Source organism: Pungitius pungitius, chromosome 6 (assembly GCF_949316345.1).
Source record: "Pungitius pungitius chromosome 6, fPunPun2.1, whole genome shotgun sequence".
Classification (NCBI taxonomy): domain Eukaryota; kingdom Metazoa; phylum Chordata; class Actinopteri; order Perciformes; family Gasterosteidae; genus Pungitius; species Pungitius pungitius.
In genome coordinates, this window is record NC_084905.1 from 2,152,218 (window position 1) to 2,171,382 (window position 19,165).

Consider the following 19,165-nt stretch of genomic DNA (forward strand, 5'->3'; position numbering starts at 1 on the left):
GATTCTACTAATGCAGTTCCCACATAGCAATTGTTATTGGTATTAATAACACCTGTGCTTTTCATAATTAGACAAGTTAAAATGCCTCCTGTACATAAGGCCAGTTTCCAGACTCTTTGCAGACCATAAAACTTTAAATTAGGATTAAGGCTTTTAGTTTAGTTAGATATGGCCTGCTTACGGGCGTGGCCTCTTTCAGTGACAGGTGGGTGGCTCACCAGGTTACTAGTGGCTCCCTGTCTGCTCTGAGGCATCCCTCCACCTTGGCGGTGCCATCAGCCAGACCACCAGTTTAGGATTGAAAGAGAGATAGAAATAGAGGAAATCAAATATGGAAAATAAACTCGACATGCAAGCAGAATATGTGTTGCCAGTGTGGTGTTGCATTAAAAAATGTCCGCTCTCTGTAACTGGGGCGTTGAATGTTTTACTTGATCCACGAAGTGTTTCTCCGTTTGGTGGAAGTGTATTCCACCAAACGTTACTACTTTACACTAAACAACTTAGTTGCGATTTAAAAACAAAATCGAGGATTTTGTCCACGCGGCTCACACCAATTGGACTTCATCGGTTCCGTGTACACAGCACGTCACGCCCACGGTTCAGTAGTCAGAGTACATGGACCAATGTGTACTGGTATCCGTGACGTCATTTCCAGTCCTTCATATTTTGTCCTCGTGCAAACCTCGTTCCACAAGAGAGAGAACAAAAACATGAAATAGCGCGAGAGGCCTCAGGGGGGCGCTGTTTCTTCCGAGCCGTGTTCTGTACGCCACTCGAATAAAAAAAGGAAGAAAAAAAGGGGGCAGGCTGTGTGTATACAAGTCGGTGCTCTCATTCATGCGGAGTTTCTAGCAGTCCCCGTCGCCAGCGACACGTCTTCCTCGGAACAGAGAGCTCTCTCACACTAATTGGAAGGGTTGGTGAGTGATTCGTGTCTTTTCTTTTCTCTCCCCACTCCGTTTCTCAGCCCCGAAAAAAAAGCTTTTACTCGGCAGTTTAGGAGAAAGCTAAGCAAAGATGGCTGCAGTTTTTTAATTGACGAGATAAACAACAACCCTTTCGGCAACTGTCATTTATGTCTGCGCATTCCGCGTCAGTTCGTTTCTTCGTCGGCCCTGTGCTAAAGCTGTGCGGTGTTTACGTGACGTAGCTACAGGCGATTTTTTTCCCAGCGTCGCATTAACGGAACCGGGCGGCTGTTGGCTTCTCCGGTCTTTCGGCAGTCAGGATTTCACTGTTAACTTGATTCCTGCGGCAATGCGCCGGCATGTGACGTTGATTCGTGGTTGTGAGGATGATGGCCTCTACTGGATGCATCTAAACATTTACCCTGTTATTCCTCTTTTTGTTGCACGATCCATGTACGGTCCTGGTTAGCGTTGTTGCTTTTGACTGTGGGCGAAAGTCCAGGTAGAGGTCATTGACAAGCACGTTGCATTTGCTGTCGGCTGTCATTTACAATAGGCTTACATGTGTTTTGTATTCAATACTAATATAGAATTTGGGATATCACAAGTGGTTTGAATGTGTAATACTAAAGAGAACGACACACGCCAGTGAAGGTCAGTTAATGTGATTCTTCATGGCTCCTTATTTTTGTAAGAGCATCATAAAATTAGAGACACCACACCTGGTGTATTTGCATGTTGACAGTAATCGTGGGTCATTTAGATTTAAAGAAACTATTGTATAAGGTGCATATTAACCCCACTTCAGGACCACGTGGGCAGGCTATTTCATTAAACACCTAAATGAAAGTTACCTTGAAGGGCATTTTGTGTGATGAATTGTTTCACAATGACAACTGGCAACACTTCTTTATGGCGTCGATGTGTGGCGTTTGCGGTCAGAATCATAATACACGAAGACCGAGAGGATTACTACAAATTATCAACCCCCCCGACAGGCTTCGTAATCTGCAACTTCCAGCGTCCCGAAATGGCTCAAACTCAAAATCAAAATCCGCTGGCTTCGTAGTGACGGCAACGGGGTGAAACGGGAGGGTTTGTGAGGGCTAATGCTGGCAGCTTCGCCGGGTGTCCGCGCGGCGCAGCGCTGCGACCTTTCCCCTAGTTCCTGCAGCACGGGGCGGGTCATGTGACGTTGGGAGGCGGCGGGGGGAGGGGACTGGCTGCGGATAGCAAGTGCTGCGTTGAAGGTGCTCCTTCCGAGGGTTTGAAAAAGCGCCAACGGAAACGTGTCCCGCTTCCAGAGTGCTCTTGTTTGAATGACGAACGCTGAAGGTTAGTCTCAGCGAAAAGGAAAGTGAAGACTTAATGTATCACATCGACAGCATTGGGATGCGATGTCAATTCTAACGTCACCGTTTTATGACGCGTTTGACAACTGTCGGATTTGACATTTTCCATTTTTTTTATTGTTATGGCATTTACATTAAATGAATGATCATCTGGATTTCGAATTTTCGACAGCCCTGGAAGGCAACTTGAATAAAGCAGGTCCTTCTCCTGAAACCATGCAATATGTTGTTATGAATGTTATTTTGAAGGTTTAAAGGGCTTGTAATGTACAATACTTTTATATTGGCTCGTGTCCTTGAGCGTATATTACTCACTAGCTGTACAACAGTATGCAGCTTGTTTTGGGCTCATATACTCTCTAAATATGTGTAGTATATTCATCTGGATGTGTATAAGCGATAATCCGACATGTGTTACATATATGGCCAAACCAATTGGAACGCTATCACCTTACCTCAGGTTCACAATCCCATAACACAAAAAAAACATCCATTGAATCTTAATATTAAAAGCCCTATTGGTTCCAAAATTAAAAAATATAAGAAAATGCAGTTCCCAGTAAGCTTACATTTGTCTCCGTTCCCTCCCTCACCATATTGTAATAACATTTTAAATAGCTTACTTAAAGTTTGCAAATAGTAGTAGTAATAGTAGTTGGGAATAAAATTGTTTTTCTCCTGTGTCAGTTGTTTGGTTGTAAAGTTCAGTAATGAGTTACTAACACGACAGTCAGCTCCCATCTCTGGTGTCCTTTGCATGCAGTTTAGTTTATATATTAACTAAATATCTTTATGTTGATTCATAAAGCTTATCCCTTTATTCACAACATTCCCTATAAAGGGTATGCCGCTCTGGCAATCTTTAAAACGCTAACAGTTAATTATTATTGTTACAATACAGCAAAAAATGTTGGTTTGGTCAACTGTGAAGTACTTACTACTTCATCCCATTTTCAGATGTACGTTTCTTACAAATGCTTTTGTGTCTTATGTGCTGGCTCACATGGTGCACAAATGACTTATTTATCAGAGATTGTAGACCAAGTATATTAGCAAGACCAAGATGAATTCTAAAAACGATTGTTTGTAGACAACAATACTGGCTTCAGTAACTAAGAAATTTGACTCCGGACTTCATTCGTGGACACTTGATACCTCTAGTGGTGCAGCAGGTTTGCATCTCAACCTATACGACGTCCTTCTGAGTAAGCCGGCTGTTGTGCATCCAACTCGATGTTAACCGGGCGTCTTTGTTGCCCTAGAGCCAATAATAGTACGCGCTCTCTTCCTACAAAGAGCTTAAACTGGTCTGAATCCTGTAAATTAGGCAACCTGCTATTTACAGAATCTGTCTCTTTCCTTTCCCCCAGTGACCCTGTTCAGAAGCAGCCAACATGGCAGAAGCTCACCAGGCGGTGGCCTTTCAGTTCACCGTCTCCCCCGATGGCATCGACCTCCAGCTGTGCCACGAGGCGCTGCGCCAGATCTACCTCTCTGGCCTCCACTCGTGGAAGAAAAGGTTCATTCGCTTCAAGGTGAGCGTTGCTGGACATACGAGAGAGCAAAGTCCACCGGGTTTCTGTCCAGTATGTGTGGTCTCCCTTTGTCGCTTTCTTTTTGTTTATGATGTCTGACTGATTTACTGTTACTGAAGATTTTCTATTAGTTCTTCTGGGTAATGCTGTTTTTTAAAATTAGTTTATGCTGTCCTACTGAAGTGGGGTTTGTTTGCCACACTGGAAGGTCACTGACCGTCAAAGTCTATGTCTATTCTTTGCGTTCTAACCTTCGGCCTAGTTGACTGTATACACGCCGAGTCACGCAAACCCAGAAAGCCCAATAGCACTTACTTGCATGGGTTATAAAGACTGTTAATGAATCAATTGTTGTGAAAAAAAGAATATCCTTATAGATTATTAGCTTGGTGACCCTGACATTTGCCTTTCCACAGAATGGGGTGATGACTGGTGTGTACCCAGGCAGCCCGGGTGGGTTCATGGTAGTGGTTGTGTCCTACATGTCCTACAATAGGTATCAACAGCTGGATCCCTCTATGGGCTTGATTGCCAAGCTGGGTCAACACATGCCCATCAGGTAAGGCTAATGCTATCATGATAATGCTATCATTTTATTATCATGATCATGAAGAAGTTCTTTCCACCACACCCCATTTTCTTGTTTGCTAACAATGCTCTTTGTATTTAGGGATATTGCGCACACACTAGGAACATAAAACCGCATGAAACATATAGTTCCTTTTAAATCTACAATCCTGGAGATTTTCCCACAAGTCAAATATATTATTTATGGCTGTAACGTTAAGGTTATTATCCCTAATGATGTTTTTTAGTATAGGCATACTCTTTTATGTACACTTGTTGTTATTGTTACAAACATTCAAATCTTAGAAAAGCTGTGGCACTTAAGTTTGTAAAAAATATTAATCATCGGTTGCACTGATTAAAGGTGTTGTATTTTACCAGACAGTTAATCAATCATGGCATGTGTACTTGTGTTTTCTATCCTGTCAAGATAAGGAACATGCACCGTTTATTAGTTATGATTTCACGTGACCTTCGTCTGGGCCAAGTCATTCATTGTCCAATTTGTCCATTGTGTTATTACAGTGCTCTCTCTTAGATCCATCTGTTGGGGGTTGTTTTTATTAAACTTATTCATGAGTTCACATCATCTCCCCCCCCCCCCCCCCCCCTCTTGTTCTCTGTCCACAGTCGATACATGTCCACGGACAGCCAGAAGATAGTCGGAGGCGTTCTGGTGGGCACGGGCCTGTGGGTCTCCATAATCATGGTTATGAGGAGTGTCCTAAAGTCCCTGTTGTCGTGGCATGGCTGGATGCACACAAGCCACGGCTCTGTGTCCTGGTCCACCCGTCTGTGGATGGTGAGACAATGACCGGGCTCCTCTGTTTACTGCAGTGACTATTCAGATAGGCACGCAACTCTTTTCAGTAAGGATAAAAGTTTGAGTCGCCACATGTAGAAAACGCTGTCGGAGCTATTTGAGAGCCGGAGGTTTGGGAGAAAAGAGCCGGAACAAACCGTTTCCCAACTTGTCTTCAAATCTATAACCGACAAGGGCTTGACTCCTCTTTAAAGAGGATATACTAAATGAAAAAATATTCATTTTTTATACTGATTTAAGTATACTGGTTTAAAATGTGAATCATTATGCACCACCAATGCATGTGACACCAATTAACTTTATAAACTAAGATAATTTGGTCTAAATTAAATGAGGGCTGTCAATAGAATAAAAAAACGAATTAGTCTCACATTTTGGAATGCATTAACCTAGATTAAAAAAGGTGTGTTTGTCTTCTAGACCAAATCTTTTAAAATCACAGAAAGCATGTATATTGGAAACTGTTCTTTGCATTGTATTTCCTTTTTGCATAGGCCTTTAAAAAACAGACTAAGTTAAATTTGGAATATAACAATATAAATTAAGTGACTGTGTCGAGTCAAAGAATCAATTGAAAGACTAAGTTCTTGTTTTTTTTAGTTCAACCCACTTGTTACATTTTTTTTAGATTAAAACCCAATGTCTAACTCATAATTCTCACCCCTCCCTTTATCTGTTCTTCTTTTCCAGTTATTAGTGAAGGTCTTCTCTGGCAGGAAGCCAATGCTCTACAGTTTCCAGAATTCCCTGCCGCGACTTCCTGTTCCCACTATCAAGGACACCTGCAGAAGGGTAAGTTGTGTTAATATTAAATATTATTTAAAGATAACAAGCCTAATCTGTCAGAGGCGAGGGAACCGTGACAACCATCCCATACATCCTCGGTCATCACCTTACTTGGATGACTGGCGCTTAGTCACTGCCTTGGTGATCGACTGGTCGACCCCTGGTTTAGAGGGTTATGGCAATGTGTGTTTCTTCCTGTGTCTTGTCCAGCAGATGGAATAAAAATAAATAAAATCGAGGACTTGTTACTCTGACCTCTCGGCTCTCTCTCCTTGCTTAAAACGGTCAACTCACTGCTCTGTCACCAGTACCTGGAGTCAGTGCGTCCACTGATGGACGATGAGCGGTACGAGCGGATGGAGGGCTTGACCAAAGACTTTGAGAAGAATCTGGGACCCAGACTGCAGTGGTACCTCAAACTCAAGTCCTGGTGGGCCTCCAACTACGTGAGTCGCAAAGAGTTCCTCTCCCTGTTCGATCCTCTCTGTGCTTCAGTCAGACTTTTTGCCTAATCTATTGATGAAAAACATCTTCTTGATAAACGTCTCCCCCCTTTCTCACACAGGTCAGCGATTGGTGGGAAGAGTACATTTACCTTCGCGGCCGTGGGCCCATCATGGTCAACAGCAACTATTATGCCATGGTAAATCCCCTCTACCTGATTAACTGTTAGCAAACAACGGCTCAGCCGTTTGGTCATAAAGCGTAAGCCTCTGCCAGTGTGTTTGTACCAAATAAACTTCACACGCTTTTAATGCTTAAGTGTGAGTGTGACCCACAAAAGTTGTGATGAGATGTAGACAAACTACAGATGACACTCAAAAAATGAGAATATGGTGCAAAAGCTCATTACTTTCAGTAATTCAACTTAAAGGGTGAAACTAATATATTAGTGTATGTATATATATATTGTATAGCCATAATCATCAAATACATGCTTGAATTATCTCACTTTGCATGTAATGAGTCTATATATTAGTTTAACCTTTTAAGTTGAATTACTGAGAGTACGGCGCTTTTGCACCATATTCAAATTTTTCGAGTTTCACCTGTATAATAAAATATCAGTGTAACTGTCACTTCCTTGTACTCTCACTGAGATGAGGTTGATGAACAATATTGCAAGTGACATAATGTAAAATGAGCTCTTGAGACGTGTTCACAGCATGTGACCGCCCCGCCGCACACGGCTTGGATCATTGTAACTCCTAGCCATGCATACGGGCAAACCAATATATCTATAACGATAGAAAATCTGATCGCACTTAAATCCTACGATGGTAGCTTCTCACAACTTTTTTTGTCCAATCTTGTGTGTGTGTGTGTGTGTGTAATAGCTATGCAAAGTTGGGTATCAAATGTTTTCCCGTGTATGGTACAGACCCTCTATCTTCATCTGTGTCTCGGAGGGCAAAGCTGCATCACTGTATTACATTGTGTCTTTTACCGGGGGGCAGGTTCATTCCTCTCGAATCGCAGTCAGATTTACAACCATGGACCCAGGGACCTCTGGTTCTTTATTATTATCCTGCAATCTTCCATAAAAGGCATGGAAACCATTTAACTGTCATTCACTGGGACACTGCCATGCCAGCACAAAAACATGTTTGTTTTCAGCTGGCAATAAAATGAGTCTCTGCTCTTGTTTACAAAGCCCCATTCCGAGACAACACTCTTTAAGGAGACTAGATGCTGTCAGTGGAACAACACACCGCATGCGTGGAATAGCAAGTCCTGGTGGCTACCTGCGCTGGTTTCATACAGTCTCCAACCAAAATAACAACAAAGAATCTAATGAATGGATCACAAAGGAACACTTGGTTCACGCTGCTCTTCAGTTTGCAGTTATCTTGTCTCCCCGTGCTTTTCAGGACGCAGGATGAAATGAGAGTGATTTATTTCTTCACACCCTTTCTAAATCTCCTTTTTTTTTTTTTTTTTTTTTTTTTTGTCCCCCAGGATTTCCTGTACGTGTTCCCCACCTCTATCCAGGCGGCCCGAGCGGGTAACGCCATCCATGCCATCATGCTCTACAGGAGAAAACTGGACAGAGCCCAGATCAAACCAGTGAGTAGAGAGCTCTTTCTTCCCTTTAAATGACTTGGTTATAAACAACAATAGCTCATTGATTTATTTGTTCACTAAATGTTGAACTTTCACATGTATTATTCATTGATGTGTAGCTTAGTGTGTTTGTCTTGACTTTACCACCAGAGCTGCTTATCTTTCACAACCCTTTCTTGTGTGGTCTTGACGTTGTTCTCTCACCAATGATGGAGCATGTAGATGCATCTTGACATTGCAGGTCACTGTGATTGGAATATGCCATGCATGGATGGAAGTACAGCCATAATGGCGAGATCAAAACCAGATGCGTTTTCTTAATATTTAACCAGGCTTAATTAAAGCTGGAGATAGTAGTAGCACCCATTAGTGTCCTCTCCCCCCGTTCCTCTCTTAGCCATTTCAACTAACCAACCTGCATGATGCAAGTACAATATTATTGTTATTTCTCTTTTACAATCCTTGCATAAAATGCAACACGGTGCATAAATACAAGTAGACCAATTGTATGTGATTGTACAAACAGAAATGCATGCGCTCTCTCGGTCACACACTCACATTTCGGTTGTCTCTGCTCTACTGTTTTGTCCCTTTGCCGTGTCGGACGCTGCGTTAGATTTACTTGCTGGCGAACAAGGTTCCTCTGTGTTCGGCTCAGTGGGAGCCGATGTTTAACACCACCCGCCTTCCTGGTTCGGAGACAGGTAAGAAGAGGGCACCTGTCCACCATGCCCTCTGAACCCCTTACCCCGGTGACCCTAGCTACTGGTGCCACAACAGCCACATCGGAAACCCCCCCCCCCCCCCCTCCCCACTGACTACTTGTCTCATTCTCAACAGCAAAGCCCTGAAATGGTCCACTTCTCATTGGGCTCATTGTGGATTCAGTTCAATCTGGGAGATATTCATATTTAAATTAGTGTCTGTGTACAATGTTGGATGTTTTTGTGAAAAACAATGACCCAGGGCTTTGCTGGTGGCAAAGACCTCTGGTTTCCGGACCCTTCTCCCGTCTCCTTCCCTGGAAGCCTTCTCGGGTCCCTTTTTCCTCCTCAAGACTGCTTATCAAACCGATCCTCATTGCCCTCCTCCCTTCATCCATTCTCCTCTCTGTGTGTAGGCGTGTGTCTGCGGCGCTCTCCAGGGGATATTTGTGAATTAGTTTGTCATCTGTGTTTGACTCTACCCTTTTGCTTTTCAGCTCATGCTCCTACACACTATTCCCATGTGCTCAGCCCAATACGAGTCTATGTTCAACAGCAGTCGTGTCCCAGGTGTAGACACAGGTAGAGTCTTTAGCAGTGCCGCCTCCTCCGCACTACTCCTACTGTACTTCCCCTTGAGACGTTTGTCGATGTGTTTTGAATAAGAAATAGTCTGACCTCCCATGAAGAATTAATGCATGTCTTGAAGGTCTATGCAAAATTGAAGGACTAATTTGCATGTGACTATGCTTTCACATACAGTTCAGTATGTGTCCATGTAATAATCTAATATTATTATTACTTTTGGGTGGTGGTCATAGTTTTGCGTTGACTAAAATCAATACATGACCTCTGTAGGGGCAGAAAGCCATTCTGCTGCAGCAGCAGCATGGCCTGCACAGAGAGTGTTGGAAAGGACTTTTAATGCATGACGAGACACTCCGTCCAATAACCGAGGCGAAGAGCATCCGTTTAGCATAAAAGCCCGAAAGACCTTGAGCTGATAAATTGCTTCAGAGGAGATTAGTGAATTACAATCCATTTTAAGTTTAGCAAAATATTTAAATGTCAGTACAGTTTCATATTTAACAAAAAAAAACAGAAGCTATGATGCGAGTTTGCACCCGGCACGTTGTAGGTTGTTGGTAAAAAGAGTTAAATACAAATTATCTTTTTTTTTTTTAATTTCAAAAAGCCAGTTGCCCCATATGTATACTGATATTGGTGGAGGTGTAGGCCAAGTATTACCTGGATGTGAGGTGGTGGTTGGTCCCTTTGTAAGTATCCCCTCCTTTATGTCCTGCCTGTGATGAGAGCAATGCTTGTTTGAATCCCTGTGCAACTCCAAAAGAATCATTATAACTTATTTTATATACACGAAGATACAAGTGATGTTTTGGATTTGTGTTTTTTCTAGTTGTGCTCAATGCTGGTCAAACAAACATTGCCTCATTTCATTGTGTCCCAAACCACCACCCTGTTCCCAAATTACTTTCTCTTTTCATCTCACTTTCCGCACGTCCATTTTCAAGGTGTTTTTTTTTTAATTTTGAACTGGACAGTATTCTCTCTCATCCTGTAGTGTCATCTTGGATTCATTACCTTACCTTGCCTTCATCACCTGCCCTTCATTTTGATCTAAGAAGGACACCCATAAAAAATAAAAGAACCAACTGAGAAAAATGTATGTTGTGGTGGCTATCGCAGCATTTCCCAACTGGGATCCAGATCTGGCTACTAACACTTGGGCTGTTCCTGGAAATCAAATGCTTAGACATCCACGCCCCATTTTGCTGCCTTCATTCAGAGATTTTAATCCTCTAGTATTCAACAAGGCCCCAAAATACATGACGCGACGTCAGCCACAACGCCCCCAATTCTTTCCTTCTGTTTTCCCCTTTTCTCTCTCTCTCTCTCTCTCTCTCTCTCCTTATCGTTGGTCTCTGTCTCCCAGACATCCTCCAGCACGTGAACGACAGCAAACACATCGCCGTGTACCACAAGGGCCGTTTCTTCAAGGTGTGGATGTTTTACGACGGGCGGTTGCTGTTGCCACGAGAGATCGAGCAGCAGATGGCCAGGATCTTGGCCGACAACACTGAGCCATTGCCGGGAGAGGAGAAACTCTCTGCACTCACAGCAGGGGACAGGTGGGTGGCGCCGCGGAGCCAGCTGCAGCCGGTACTGATGAGGTCACACCATCTAGAACATGTGTTGAAGCGCATGCGTGACAACAAGTGTTTTAATGAATTAACACTGGCACCGTGTTTAATCTGCAGCCGTGGTTTAAAAAATGTAGAATTGACTGTATTCCACCGTATTGAGCCGTTTTGTGATGTTTGCCCCTTTGCTGGGTTCAGCATTGATGCTGTCTCAAGGAGCAACAACAAATCAATGTTGTTTTGCATATTAAGGGTTGAAATTAAGGAATATCACTCATCAGTTTTCCTGGCATTTCCATTTTGTTTCTTTCAAACGGGACTCTGCAGGGTCAAGAGTTAGTCAGAGTCAGTTCAAAGTTCTTTGGGCTATAAAGTTGGGTCAATCCCAAGTTAGAATATTTCAGAATTTTAATAATGCTATAACCTTATATTGTCTGATATTCAGCTCTCAATTGATAACCCACTTTGAAGAATGAATAAATAACTATTTGTTACCCTGCAGGACCCCATGGGCCAACGCCAGAGAAACCTACTTCAGCCGTGGTAGGAACAAGCAATCTCTGGACGCCATCGAGAAGGCGGCCTTTTGTGTCACCCTGGATGACACCGAGCAGAGTTTTGAAAAGGACAACCCGGTCCAGTCTCTGGTCAGCTACGCAAAGTCCCTCCTCCACGGAAAGTGCTACGACAGGTGGGGCAGACGCCCATGGCGTACGTTGTTTTAGATCATTAAGAGAGTTCATATATAAAACCATATGTGTACATTTTTTTTTCTCATTCAGATGGTTCGATAAATCCTTTAACCTGATCGTTTTTAAGAACGGCACCATGGGGCTGAATGCGGAGCATTCCTGGGCGGATGCTCCAATCATCGGACATCTCTGGGAGGTACATCAATGTTGTTTTTATCTAATCTCCATTTAAGCGTCATCTCACAAAGAAAGGATACAGCTGATTTCTTTTGTATTTTAAAAGAAAGCACTATTCAACTACAAAAAATTATATATATATAGATACATCAATAGACTGGTTATTTTCTTTTTATTTCTTCCACAGTGGACAATATTTCAAAGGAAACTCCTCCTATCTTGTAGTTTGAGGTGCTACTGTCTCACTGTAAATAACATGTCAAGAATTATCTTTATTCTTATTTCATTAACACAACAAACTATAGTTTGAATGTATGTAGAAATTAACTATCTATAAAAACATTGTAAGTGGTCATATCAAGTGGCTCTAGCAATAGTAGAGTTTTCAGACCCCTTCAGTAGCTCAATAGTCTGAGCCAATCCAATACAACAGAAAAACGATTTATATTTATATTCTGCTTAGCATGATGTCCATCAGCGCATTTAAGACCCAAAAGTGACTTGAAATGTTTTAGTCTGTAATGTTGAGTGGTGACTCTGCGTTGCAGCATGTTCTCTCCATGGACCCCGTTAAGTTGGGATACACCGAGGAGGGTCACTGCCACGGGGAGCCCCATCCCAACCTGCCAGGTCCTCAGAAGCTGTTGTGGGACATCCCTGCTGAGGTAACGATGGGGTTTATGCTCAAAAAGAACGAGTTTCTACAAGCACAGCAAGGCTAAATCTTGTCACGTTTCATGGATGTCGACAGATTATTTTAATTGACAAACCGCTGAAAGGAACCTTAGTCAAACCAGTTGAGCTGTTCATACAGGCGTTGCACCACTGGGCCAGGTGTGGGAGGACATCGCTGGGCAGACACCTACAGGCAGATAAATTAGTGTTGTAAACGTTTAAATTCATAATCAACTCTTCATCTCTTTTTGATCGGCCTTTTCAACGAGCACTTTTCAAATTGAGTAAATATCCGCTGAAGACAATCCGTGTTTGATTTATTGGCAATAAACCTCTGATGATCTGATCTTACGGACTTGACGGGCCATCAATGTCTAAAAAAAATAAATAAAAAAAAAAAACAAGTTAAAATCCTGGTTAGTTAATCACTTCTGCACATCTGGACAATCACTGTGAAGGCGTGTGACTTGTCAAGAAAGTCTGTTGACTCCCAAACCGATGACTCGTACCACCAGCTGGGATTTGACATTCCCTGGCCTTGGTTCCCCTCTGCTGGTAGTCTGAACAATGTCCCTCAGTGTTGATATTTCACTACTTGAATTCAAGAATATATTGAGATTCAGAAAAAAACTATTTAAATTTACAAATGTCGCTGATGTACCTTCTTTCCTAATTTGAGCTCTTTCAATTGTTTCATCCGTGTGTTGTCTAACACGTGACTGTCGCCTCCTCTAGTGCCAGGAGGTCATCCAGAGCTCTCTGAACGTCGCCAGGACTCTGGCTGAAGATGTGGACTCTCACATCATCCCCTTCAGCGACTTTGGCAAAGGTCTGATAAAGAAGTGCCGCATCAGTCCGGATGCCTTCATCCAGATCGCCCTGCAGCTGGCCCACTACAGGGTGACGACACTGGTTTCTAAGTTGTGACTGATTTATGCACCTATTTAATTGTTGTGCTCGTAAATATAACAACCAACACACCCCGGAGACGTTCCTCTAAAGTTCCAGCAGAGAGCAGTCTCAACTTGCCACTCGACGTGTCATTATGGACTCTAACGTTGTCCAACAATTATTTAACCAGAACTTGTTTCAGCTTCGGTTGGAGATTAATTCCATTTAAATTTGGGGTTTATTTGATAAGTTAATGAATTGAGCAATAAGTTAACATCTTTGTTGTGTTTTGTTGATAATTTGAATTTATTTATGCCATTCTGAGTGTAAATGTACGAAGTGTAAAAGTCTATTTTTTTAATAATGATCACCGTTTTTGGACTCTGTGAAATAGCTGCTCATTTCCCTACCATTTCTCAACAGGACAAGAAGAAGTTCTGCCTGACCTACGAGGCCTCCATGACGCGCCTGTTCCGCGAGGGCCGGACAGAGACCGTGCGCTCCTGCACGTCAGAGACGTGTGCCTTTGTCCGCGCCATGATCAAAGAAGAGACCGTGAGGCCAACACAACTATGATTAGAGCGCTACTTTTTGTCGCTGACTGTTAATCCACTATGCTCTCCGGGGGGGGGGTTTGACCGCTGTCTCTCTCCTGTCCGTTTCAGAGAGACGAGTGTCTCAGATTGCTCAAACTGGCCGCGGAGAAGCACCAAAACCTGTACCGCCTGGCAATGACCGGAGAGGGCATCGATCGCCACCTTTTCTGCCTCTACGTGGTGTCCAAATACCTCGGCGAAGACTCTCCCTTCCTCAAGGAGGTACGAGGTGGTGACACAAGCGGTTACGTTTTGTGCTCTTCGAGCTGGAACGAGGTGAAAGGTAAAGGTGGTGCTGCTTGATCCACAGCGATGGGTGGCTTGGGGTCCAAGTGCAACGAGTCACGTCCTACACAAAAAAGTGAAAAGTGCCCTTCTAGAAGCCACCAGGGCGCCGTTGGTGAGCGGGTTATGGATAGTGCAGGAGATGCAAAAGCACAATCGCAGTGGAAAATAAAAGATGTGGCAGAATATCAACATGTCAACCAAAAGCCTATTGTATAATTAGGAAGAAAAACTCTGTGCCGCTAATATGTATTAACTTACCATCCACCCAAAAAAAATGTACTTCCATGGCCTCTTTTGATTCTGCAAACGTGTCATGTGGTCAACTCCAGCTGGCAGACGAACTCCGCCTGTGACGGGGTGAATATCATAAGGGAGGCTCGGTTCATGGATTCTTTCCGGTGAACGTGCTAAACCCGACCTCATTGCAAGTCAGAACTTGTCAAGCTGTTTAGTTTGGACCGAATTAAGCCGACTTGAATTTACTGGAATAATATCATTGACGTAACAGTGTGGTAAGTGGTTGAAATGAATCTGCTCCATAACTGCATCATTTAAATAAGTAATATAGATAAAACGTGGAGCATTTCCCATCATGGATGCAGTTTTTCTCCTAAATGCACACAATCGTTGCTAAGTAGACCTCTACGAATTGTTTTGAGTAAATTGCGCTCTCAGCGCTTTGTGTATGACAAACTCTTACCTGATACCTGACATGTTTAGGTCCTTTCTGACCCGTGGCGGCTGTCCACCAGTCAGACGCCCCTGCAGCAAGTGGAACTGTTCGATCTGGTCCGACACCCCGAGTATGTGTCCGCAGGAGGAGGATTCGGTCCAGTAAGTTAGCCGTCATTTTTGATGTTACCCTTTATTTATTAGGGTTTTTTTTGTTTTGTTTTTTGGAAAATATAGTAATGTGTTCCCTTTTTTTATGGATGGATATATGTTTTGTCTTCACTAAGGGATAGGTGGTCAGACGCCTGTTATTTGTTCCTAATTAGGGTCTAAATGTATTTTTATTTCCTAGCTTAAGAACCCTTTTGTTGAGATGAGTGTCTCATGTCTTGGCTCCTGTGTCCTAAAGGTGGCTGATGATGGTTATGGCGTCTCTTACATCATCCTTGGGGAGAACCTAATCAACTTCCACATCTCCAGCAAACACTCAAGCCCCGAAACTGTAAATTTTGAGAAAAAAAGAATTGACATTATTTAGCGTCCGAAGGAGTGTCTTTTTTTTTTTTTTAAGTAACAACGGGTGTCTTTCCACTTTGACGCTTTGTTTCAGGACTCTCACCGCTTCGGGGGCAACATCCGACAGGCCATGCTCGACATGAAGGCTCTCTTCCAGCCTGAAAAGAAAACCAAGTGAAAACCACGCTCTCCATGGGTGGACATGACATGACAGAAGTAGTTTTTAGCAAGGAATCTATTCTTTCTGAGGTTTGTACAGAATCAAATATTGGATTTGGGGTTAATTGATGTTTCAGAATTAAGAATGGGTGAAGTTTTTTTGTCAATTTGTTTGCGATGCAGTTAGGAGCACTGTGTGTATGGGCAAAGGTGAGCTGCTGGTGTTATTGGGCACAGGTAGTGCATCGATAAAGATTTGTATTCACCGGACGGTTCTCATGGGTGCCTTAGTGACCCATTATTGTAGAAAGGGAAGGGGGTAATGGAACATTAGCATCATCCATCATTGAAATCGCATTCTCAAGGTGCGAGGTGGTGTAATACTTTTTACTAGTTTCTGCCCCAGTTTTGAAAATCCTATTAAATATTATAATTTTCTTTTAGTTCGGTTTCTTCTTTCCAATTGCAGCTTGTGTTAATGGCCAAGCAGCAAATGTGATATTAAATATCATCAACAAATTGCATGCCGTCTATTCATTTAATATGGCTCCATTTTAAACAGAGTCCGATTCACCGGAGGAGTTGTTGATGTTGTTGTTGTTGTTGAGGAGCACTTGTATCTGCTAACGTTATACCTGCGGAGGCCAGAAGGAGTTAAACAGTTGATCGGCATCAATGAGAATTCCCAATATTCAGCTGTTGATCTTGAACGTGACTGTGTGACCTGGATACCAACCAAGACGACAGGGAGATGATCAAAGGATCAGGAAGCGGCTGTGATCTTAGGATGTGGCGTAAAAGGCACATCGTGTTCGTCATGCTCGTACTCAGGTTTTATTTTTAACAGTAGAGGATGCAGTACCATGCCGCGGGACCCCCCATGTGCTGGTGGAGGATGGGGCGGAGAGGATGGGGGGGGGGGCGGGGGTTCTGGGGCAATTGACGGCAAAGTGCTCGGTCTTTTTTTTTTTTTTTCTCTCCAGTTTTCCTGTGTTTTAAAAAGAAGAGTGGTCTAACAGTGCGTACTTTAAACTCCATTGTGCACTCCACGACTAGTCCTTTAGTTCAAACTAACCAATTCCCAATACATTGGTAGCCTATTGTCAGATCAACATGAATTGTAAACTTATTTATAACACTTTATGAGCAAATAGTTGGTCAGTAACGACATTGGTTGTTTCAACTGTCAATGAGGGGCAGCGTTGCTTACTAGCTCGTGTTGTCTTCAGTAAAGTACGATTTTTAACACGTAAGCAGTGCAAGTATAGAAAGGCCGTCATGTAGGAATGTGTTTTCTTTTATGTATATGATGCCAGTTCATATTTATTTTCACTGTTTTAACTTTATTAAAACAAAACAAAATGCATATTTATCAACTGAATGTGGCACCAATTTAAGCTGAAAAGACAATATAATAGGGTTTAAATAGGGTTTCTTTCAGTTTTATTCTCAGACTTTGCAGTTATGCTGAAGTTGTTTAACTCTCAGTGGATTTCATGTTGACACGGCATGTTTTTTTTGTTTTTTTGAAGATGAAGCTGTATATGTTTGCCTTTTAATTCAAAGATGGTGTAAAATGACAAGCAGCTGATATACCAAAACTGAGTTTTAACAATAAAGTGAATGTCCGACAGCTGTATCACCGCTGAGTCTCTTCTCTTTGTTATCTGTTCTTGTATCATTTAGGAAGAAATGCACTGCGTCGCCTCCATTCATAACAACTGATGCGTGAATCTGGATCACCAAAGTTGGGGAGGAATGTCCAAGCATAAAAGCAGTTTATCTGTAACGCCGCTGGTATTTCTAACAATACATTCCTGCACAAATCTGGATGATTTGGCTGGTTTTCAGCTTGGTAGCACATCATCCATGTTCTTCAGCCTTAATAAACCGGACCATATCCCCCGAGAACCAATGAGGCTTCTCGAGTACGGCTAGTCATATTCTACTAACATGGGACTGCAGCGTCTCAGATTTACTTAGTGTTGTCTTTTCTTGGTTTTTAAAGGCTGTTGTGATGTAATTATCTATACTTACCAGACTGTCGATAACTATTATTCACTTTCACAAACCGAGTCTTTATATCCACATCGCTGATTTTATCAAAAATCTCATTGTGTGAATATTTCTTAAACTATGATGAACTCACACAATGTCATGGCATCATCAATATTGTATTTGGGCACATATACGTTGTAATTTGATTTTCTCTATGTGGTCTATTGTAATCCGTTATACACTCGGGCCGACCCAACTCATTGTCGGCGCAAAGTAACACCTCCTTAAAAACTTGTTTTGCTGCAATAAGGAGGTCTTCGCTCCGTCTTTTCTTAAATAAAGGGTAGCTGGCCAGGTGGTTGGCCTCAAGTGGACGGCACCCGGGAGCCAGCGCCGTCTCTGGGTGTATTAATAAGTCCTTGCACAGAGAACGTCTCCCTCCAGCTCCTGTCTGCCACTTGGGCGCAGCCTCCCTCCATCGCTCACACACACACACACACACACACACACACACACACACACACACACACACACCTCTCCACAATGGGGCCCCCGCCCTGATGTCACCCTGCTTTTGGCTCCTGGAAGCAGGCTAACGTTTCAGAACTACATTCCTGAGGTCCGCTTACTCAACTCCTGAGAACCTGCAGTTTGGCTTCTTGAGAGGAAAAAAAGGTTCATTTTCAAAGCCAGAACTTTAAAAAAATGTTTTAATTTAACTTTGCCATGTATCCTGGTTTTCTGTACAGTACGATATGTTTGCATTGATATCAAATGTAAGGGCATTTTCTTTAGCGCACAATGCTATGACCGATCCATGCAGCATAACCGACGGACCTCCAGCGGTCTCCATCTGGAAAACAAACCTTTTGGATTGTTCACCTAATTGGCAAACTGAAAAACCCATTCACTAAAGAGCAGACACTGAAACCTAAAACCTTGCACTTTCTAAAAGTAGACTTGGGGAGAGATCCGCGGCCTCTGCTTGTCACCAGTTTAATTCATCTACCACTTGTCCCACAACGCTCTCAGAGAAGCGGGGGGGGGGCAATGCTTCCCCGTTTCATCCACAGATCCCTCATGCAGGAGCGGGGGGACGGTCCCATTTAGTGCGGTTGTTTTCCCTGGTAGCCGAGTTACATTGTTCTCATTGCAGCTGCTGCATTTAGATAATTTGTGTCATTCTTGATTTGGGTTCTGGCAGAACAATTTGTTTTTCCTGCACTGCTGGACAAAGCTTTGTTATGCCCCAAAGTAATTGGGTTGAATGATACATGTTGAATCATTGAATGAGGGGGGAAGAAAAAAAAAAATTATAATTGTGTCCTGCTGCTAAATGTTAGTTTAAGGGGTGGATGTCTTCCACCGCAAGATTTTCTGGAAAGAATTGTGTTATTGTGCCTCGATTTCACATTAAAGCGGACCTCACAAAAGTCTGCTGAGGATGAAGGACCAATACCAACCACATGGAAACTAAATCATTGCACGCCGATTAAAGGGACGCGAAAACGCAGCTACGTTAGGCGGTTCAGAGTAGTGAAGGTCACGCAAGGCTCTGCGCTGTCCTCCGGGACTTTAATACTATAACTTCATCACA

The 19,165-nt window shown here is 42.9% G+C and overlaps 1 protein-coding gene across 3 annotated transcripts; it reads left to right on the forward strand.

Moving 5' to 3' along the window:
- Nucleotides 1-761: 761 nt before the first annotated feature.
- cpt1ab (carnitine palmitoyltransferase 1Ab (liver)) lies at nt 762-17,209 on the forward strand. 3 transcript variants are annotated; one of them, XM_037450675.2, is made up of 19 exons: nt 762-923; nt 3,634-3,798; nt 4,215-4,357; nt 4,996-5,167; nt 5,879-5,980; nt 6,283-6,420; nt 6,540-6,617; nt 7,934-8,041; nt 8,655-8,742; nt 10,697-10,892; nt 11,407-11,595; nt 11,687-11,792; nt 12,322-12,438; nt 13,184-13,348; nt 13,763-13,894; nt 14,005-14,157; nt 14,944-15,057; nt 15,305-15,397; nt 15,506-17,209. In XM_037450675.2, exons 2-19 carry the CDS (start codon nt 3,658-3,660, stop codon nt 15,587-15,589), a joined length of 2,319 nt encoding a protein of 772 aa, XP_037306572.2. In that variant the 5' UTR covers nt 762-923; nt 3,634-3,657; the 3' UTR covers nt 15,590-17,209. The 3 variants fall into 3 exon arrangements, with proteins under 3 accessions (XP_037306572.2, XP_037306574.2, XP_037306573.2); XM_037450677.2 differs by lacking the exon at nt 8,655-8,742 and adding an exon at nt 9,240-9,324; XM_037450676.2 differs by lacking the exon at nt 762-923 and adding an exon at nt 2,228-2,246.
- The last annotated feature ends 1,956 nt before the right edge of the window (nt 17,210-19,165 follow it).